The following is a 7275-nucleotide window of genomic DNA, read 5'->3' as shown; positions in this document are numbered from 1 at the left end:
GATAATACAGAGAGTGCAGCCCCACAAAACAGCTGCTTGACAGAGTCTGAAGACCTGGGTTTGAAGCCCAGCTCCGTCCCTTACTACCGGTGGGAACCTCCCCATCTCTGGGCCTGTTTCCTCTTCTGTAAAATGAGGTTGTTGGACTAAATGACGTCAGAGGTCCTGTCCAGCTCTAATTCTATGACCTCCTCCTCTTTGGGGCCCTGGGGTGGGGAGGGGCGGGGGGAGGACAAGAAGCATCCTCCAGTTCATCTTCTCCGGGCGGGGCGGGGGGCGGGGGGCGGGGGGCGGGGAAGGCGCCCCGCCCCTCCCCTGCTCCCCGCACAGGCCAGCTCTATTTGCACGTGTGGACGTCGTAGACCCGGGTGCACTCCTGACAGCTGACATAGCAACACCAGTGAAACACACAGTGACACTTCTCCCGGCGCTTCTCCGTCCTGGTGTTGTGGCCTCGGCCACAGCAGAGGAGGTCGCAGCCGTCGATGCCGTGCGAGGTGACGTTGCACGCGCGGTCCCTGGTGCCGAAGGAGCCCGTCTCTGGGTTGGGTTCGCAGAAGTTGGGCGAGCTCTCGTAGTAGACCAGGTCCCGATCGGTGGGGGCCTTGAAGTAATTGTAGCGGGGCCGTAGAGTCTCCACCCAGCCCCGGGACTCCCGATGCTTCTCCACCACCATCTCCGAGGCGCTGTCGTATTTGTCCTTCAGGTAGTCGCCCACCGCCCGGAAGTCGGGCTGGGACCACCAGCAGGTCTTCACTTCGCAGCTGCCCGACAGCCCGTGGCATTTGCACTTCAAGTGCATGTGGTCAATGATGGCCTGGAAGGGGAGGAAGGGAAGGCATCAGAGTGAGCCCCACTCAGTGTCAGGGTGTGCATCTACGTGTGTTAGTGGGGGTAGAGTGGGAGGAGGGAACATCAGAGTCATAGCATATGAGGAACTAAGAGCTGGACATTATAGGGTCATAGATTTAGAGCTGGAAGGACCCCAAGAGACCAATGAGTCCAACCCTCTCATCTTTCAGGTGAGTAAACTGAGGTGCAGGGTTAAGTGATTTGTATAAGGTTGCACAGAGTAAATAGAAGAGTGAGGATTTGAACTCGGGGTGTCTGACTCTGGTCAGGCCTCCTTCTGTCTCTGCCTTAATTATATTAGTAGCGGCAGAGTAGAATGACATTACCATCCCAGCCCAGGTTGGAATGTGTACTGTACCTACAACGAGAGTTGGGAGTGTTTGAGACTTCCAAACCAATGGAAAGAGGACTGGGCATGGGGCTAGAAGATTTGCCCTGCTAGATCACACTAGCTGTATTACCTGGAGTAAGGCACTTCCCCCACTCTGGGCCTCTGTTTTCTCCCAAAGGGGCTGTACCAGCCAGGATGATCTCTTGGGTCCCTTCCAGCTGTTATTCTATCACCCATCTTTCCCTTCTAATTCTTTTGCCCTACTCCCTTGACTTTGTTCATGGTCTCCACACTCTGCCTGGCCCCCTGTTCCATGGGCAGAACTTCCTGACAGTGGGAACATTTATTTCTTATGTCTGACCACAATCCTTGCTGTTTTATTTTAAGTCCCTTTCCTCTTCTCTGGGCCTGCAGGGACGTGGACTTTCCATCTCTCCCATTCTATTGGCTCATTCACCACTGACTGCCATAGACATCTTCAGGTTTTCCCTTTCTTTCCCTTGACCCTGATATTCCCTGAAGCTATAGCTGTGTCCTCCTCCTCCCCTTCACCACTAGCCTCTTAGAAAATAATGTTTATACTTGCTGCCTCTCCATCTTTGACACCCACTCACCTTTCAGCCCCATGCAATTTGTTCCCCTGTTCCCCTCCTAGAGACACCTCAGAATCACCTTTGACTCTTTCTTCTCTCACCACACAACCACCAAGCTGTCCCAAGTCCTGTTGCTTTTAGCCCTGCGGCATCTTCTAGATCGCTCTCCTCTTCTCTCTCCCTCTGGCCCCTGGACTATTGCATCAGCCTTCCAACTGGTCTCCTTGCCTATTTCTCTCCCTGTTTGGTCAGTCTTGCACACAGCTGCCGCATGAAACTTTGTAAAGCACAACGCTCATATTTCTCTGATTATAAACCTTTTGAGGCTCTTGGCTTTCCAGAGGATAAAGGATAAACACTAAACACCTTAGCATGGCATTCAAGGTCCCAGTCTGGTCTTGACTGCTATTTCCAGTCTCTTCCTTCATATAGTCTATGATCTAGTCAAACTGGGTGACTCATAGGGATCACAGACTTAAGAGTTATCAAGTACCTCAAAAGCTGTCTGGTCCGATCCCCTGTCCTCTGCTACCTCCCCCCATTTTACAGAGGAGCACACTGAGGCCAAGAGATTTGTCAGAAGTTATACAGGCAGTAAGTGGAAGAGTCAAGATTTGAACCCAGATCCTCCCAACTCCAAATCCATCACTCCTGCTCCTTCTATCACACTGCCTTTACAGTGAGTTCACATTGATGTAACAGTTCATAAACACACTCAAACTTTTCTGTCTTCATCACTTTGCCCATGCAGCTTCTAATGCCCTGCATACCCTTTAACTTCAAGCCCGACACGTGCTCTGGCAGCATGGTAGAATATAATGAGCATTATACTTGGAGTCAGAAGACCTGGGTTCAGATCCTGGTTCAGCCACTTGCTGGTTTGTGTTATGGTGGGAAGAACACTTAACCTCCACAAAAGGTGAGGTAGAGGGGAGGAGAGCTGGACTCAATCATTCCTAAGGTTCCATTTAGTTATAAACCCTGTGATTACCTACTTGGGCCTTATTTTCCCCTTCTATGAAATTAGGCTCAGTAGAAAGGGCTCATGATTTGGAATCAGAGGACCAGGGTGGTCAAACCCCAGCTCTGTCACTTAATTTTATCTACCTCTACTTATCTGTCTCAGTGACTCATGTATAAAGTGGAGTAGGGATGATTAGATTCCATGACCTCTCTGGTCCCATCTCAGCTCTAACTCAATGACCTTATGAACTTACACTGGGGTGTAGGCTTGCTTCCCTTCCAGGGTGCACCGTGACACTCCTTTACTGGATTATAGCTCCTGGGCAGTGGGAAGGGGTCTTATTTCCCCTCCCTACATTCCTCAGGGCCCCGTGCAGTAGTTTATATACAAACAAGCACTTAATAACTGTTTGTGGAATTGGGCACCTGTTCCTGCTCTGTTAGGCCTCCTCTGGGAAGGTTTCACTGACCACTTCAGCTCATGGGGCTCTCTCCCTCACCTGAGCTCCCATGACACTATGTCTAAGTAATCCCACCCTCGATAAGAAGTTCTCCCACACCATTTTCAATTTTATGGGTGGATGGTTGTGGCTTTCTGACCAGTCTGGGGGCTACTCTTCTGCTATCTCTATCCCCCCCACCCCCACCATGGTATAGCTGAAGACAGGGCAGGTGCTCAGTGGAGACAATCATTTGATTTATTAATCCTTTAAAAGCCTTCTCAGGGATTTATCTCGCTGTTTGACTCTGGGCAAGTCAAGTAACCTCTCTGAGACTCATTTGAGAAGGAGGGAGTGGTGACCAATGCAGGGAGAGCCCAGAGGCAGGCCCCTCCCTCGGTCTGGGCTTGGGATGGGAATCCTAAAGCTAGTTAAATTCAAGGGAGGGGACTTCCTGAAGAGAACTTTGGGGAGTGGAGGGTGGGACCACATTTTCCAAAATCTTACTGTCACTTAAGTCTCCTTTAGCTGTGACTGATCCAGTGACTCCTGTATTTCTTCCTGCCAGTACTCCCCAGCTCAGGGTTCAAGGCTCATGGATCAGGTTTAGGGGACTTGTTAGTTTCAGATTAGGACATGTGGAGTTTGTGGTGGGCGGGAGGGTGGCTTCCAGGCAGAAAATTGTCGTGCCACCTCTGAGAGGTTGACAGCCTCTAGTCTAGACAGAGGAAATGCCAACCAGTGAACATGCCCTGGGAGACCACCTCTCTACCTTCTTCCCCACTGAGCCATGGAAGCTCAGGGAGTTAAATACTAGCCAAGAAGATAGCAAAAATGGTAGATTCTACTGTTCTTAGGGGCCCTAAGGAAGGTCACTTAGGATGGGCCTCTGCCCCTGTGAGAACTCCACCTACCAGCCGCCCTGCCTCATTGTTGTGGCGGTTCATGGCTGAGCGGGCATCAGGCCGGTTCTCTCGGGCATCGGCAAACTCTCGGGACACCATGCCGCCGAATTCCACGTCCTCACTGCAGCCCCCCCATTTCCAGCCTTCTCCTGGGGAGCCCTTGTGGCGGGTGTCACAGCCACACAGGGTGGCTGAGCCCTCAGCGCAGGAACGGGTCACGGCGAAGGCCACACCAGCTGAGGCAATGGCGTGGACAAAGGCTGATTCCCTGGTGGCTGCGGAAGGCAGAGAGAGACAAGGGAGGTTGGGACCAGATCCAGGGCTGTTGGGGGTGTTTGTGAGAGGAGTGGGGGTCAGGGTGGCACCACTCACAGACAACACAGATTTTCAAAGTTATACCTAGGCCACGTCCCAAGCAGAGGCTGAGGTTTTAAGGGGAACCTTGAATACCACCCCACAAAAGTGTGAATTCTCACCACACAGCAAGTGCCTGACTGGTCCCTCTCCCCAGACCTGAGCAAAGCCCATCCTAGGCCCTATGTGAGATCTCCAGGCCCCCCATAATGACTAAGTTTCTGGGAACCCAGACAGATCATAGCTCTTCACAGCCTTTCACTTGGGCGAGGGCAGCCCCTTAGGCAGGGACAGGTTTGAAGTCTTCAAGTATCTGAAGGGTTGTCATGTGGAAGAAAGATTAGATTATTCTGCTTGGCCCAGAGGGCAGAATTAGAAGGAATGGAAGGGAAGTTGCAGAAATGCAGACTTTGACTAATGTAAAGAAAAATTTCCTAACAATTAGAGTTGTCCCAGAGTGGAATGGTGGTAATGCATTCCCTTTCTGCTGGAGGTCTTCGAGTGAAGGCTGGATGACCACTTGTCAGGGTTATGATATAGGAAGCCCTGGATTTGGGTGTAATTTGGACTAGATGCTTCTGAAGTTGCCATCAATGCTGAGAGTCTTATCCAGTCCTCACCTTTAGGCCAAGTAGCCCTGGCCAACTTGGAGGAGAGCTCCTTGCCCCAAATTAGGTATTTGGGGTTCTTAAGCTTGCTGGGGTCCTTGATATTAACCACAGGAAGAAGAAGATTTTTAAGTTAAAACGATGGTATCAGTCTCCCCAAACCATGGAGGCAGTTAGTAGAGTGAAAAGATAGAAAAGATGTGATTTCATTTAGATTTGTATTCAGGTTAATTTCTATGAGGTCTCCCAAGGACAAGACCATGGCAGATTCTAGCTTTACTTCCTCACTCTTCTATTCTTTCTTTCAGTAAGTTCTTTCTGATATCTAAATTAATCCCTCCTACAGAACCTGAAACTATTCTGGTCCTCATGATGGATGATTGGTTTGTATCTCCTCTGTCCAAATCAGGGGCTGTTGACCTCTCAGAAGTGGCATGCCAAGTCTTCACCTGGATGCCCCTCCCATCCACCTAAAACTCAACACATCCTAATGTGAAACAAATACCTCCTCTAATCCTGACTTCTCTTTTTTGCTAATTATTCCATCATATTCCCACTCCTCATGGATTCAAAAATTCAATAGCCTGTAACTCTTCAGTCTCCTTCTCCACCCTATCCAACCAGTCACAGGATCTAAAGATAACAGATTTAGAGCTGGAATGGCTTTTAGAAACCGTCGGCCTCACTTTATACATGAGGAGACGAAGGCCCAGAGATGTGAAGTGACATGGCTAGGGTTGTGCTGCTAGCAAAGTGTCTGAGGTGGGATTTGACCCCAGGATTTCCAAGTCCAGTGTCTCATATCCACTCTACCACTCTGGCTCATTGGTCTCCTGTTGACTCTACCTCCACAATGTAGCTAGCTTTTGCTTTCCTCCTTTCCATCTCTGCTGCCACACCTCTAGGATAGAGAACCTTAGGACTGCTATAAGACTCTCCTAACTTGGTTTCTCTTCATTCTCAACTTTCTCTAATTCAGCTTTCACGGGGCTGCTAGATTAATCTTCCTAATGCATAGGCTTGACCATGCCATGCCTCTGCTAAAAAAAAAAAAAAACAACAAACAAAAAAACAAACACCTTTCAGTGACTCCCTATTGCTTATAGGCTTAAATAAAAAATGTTCCCTCCTGGCCCCTGAAAATCTGGCATCGACCTACCTTTCCAGCCTAATTGCTCCCTTTCATGGACTGTTTTCAGTTAAATCGGCTTCCTCCCTGTCTTCTATTCTCATTTAGCCCTCTCCAGTAATTATCTATATAACCTGCAGACTTATGCTGGGACCCATATCTAGAACAGCCTGTCTCTCCCACTCTCACGTCCATTGGAACCTCCAGTTCTGTCCCTCAAAATCTCTCTTTTCCTTCGACACTGTTCAGATACCACCATCTCCAAGAACCTTCTCTGACAAGCACTGACTTAGAGAATCATAGGAGTCTCATTTGAATTCCAGCTTTGCCATTTTCACCTGGGACTTGATGACTTCTAAAATCCTCTGAGTACTAGAGCTGTGAGCCTAGGAACTCCAGCTGTCCATTGCCTTTCCTTCTTGAGATTTTTCCTGGCATTTTGTGGGGGTCACTCCTTTGTAGTTAGCATATTCTGCCTCGTAAAATATTGATGTAAGTCTCAAGAGGCAGGGCAGTGAGGTGTAGTAGATAGAGGGCTTGTCAAAATCAGGAAGATTAAAGCTCAAGTCGGACTTCTGACCCATACTGTCTGTTTGACCTTGGGAAGTCACAATCTCTCAATGCCCGAGGCAACTCTAAGTCTTATAAGAGGCAGAGAAGATGCCAACCTGCATTGGTAGAGTATCTTTGTCTGGGAGTTCCCTATGTCAATGAAATCATGGGTCTATTCCCTCTTCTTATCCCCATAATATTTATGTACATCTTGAGAGACAGGGAGGGCTGATCTTGGAGTCAAGAATATCCAGCTTCAGGTTCTGTCTAGTACATACTGGTTGTGCGACCCTGGACAAGTAAGTCACTTCAACTTTCAGTGTCCCAGGCAATTTTCCAATCAATTAATGCCAGTCACTGTGTTGTGTATGAAGGATAAAAAACAAACAACCAAACAATCCATTCCCTGCCCTCAATGAGCTTACATTCTTCTACTAGGAGGATATGCTACATTCATAGATAAGTAGGTAAGATATATACAAAATAGATAGTGATTGGGGGAGGAGCACTAGGCTGCCCTTGACCTGAGCTGTGAAGGGAGCCTGGGC

At 48.9% G+C, this 7275-nt stretch overlaps 1 protein-coding gene across 1 annotated transcript in view; it reads right to left on the bottom strand.

Moving 5' to 3' along the window:
* Positions 1-337: 337 nt before the first annotated feature.
* The window catches only part of WNT3A (Wnt family member 3A), a 92324-nt gene continuing 85386 nt past the window's right edge, over positions 338-7275 (bottom strand). The window contains exons 3-4 of the mRNA XM_036739752.1: positions 4094-4359; positions 338-817 (exon numbers count right to left, since the gene is read on the bottom strand). Coding sequence (XP_036595647.1) covers positions 338-817; positions 4094-4359 — 746 coding nt within the window. The remainder of the gene's footprint in view (positions 818-4093; positions 4360-7275) is intronic.

This window comes from Trichosurus vulpecula, chromosome 9 (genome assembly GCF_011100635.1).
Source record: "Trichosurus vulpecula isolate mTriVul1 chromosome 9, mTriVul1.pri, whole genome shotgun sequence".
NCBI classification, from domain to species: domain Eukaryota; kingdom Metazoa; phylum Chordata; class Mammalia; order Diprotodontia; family Phalangeridae; genus Trichosurus; species Trichosurus vulpecula.
This window is presented reverse-complemented; position numbering and strand designations above follow the sequence as displayed.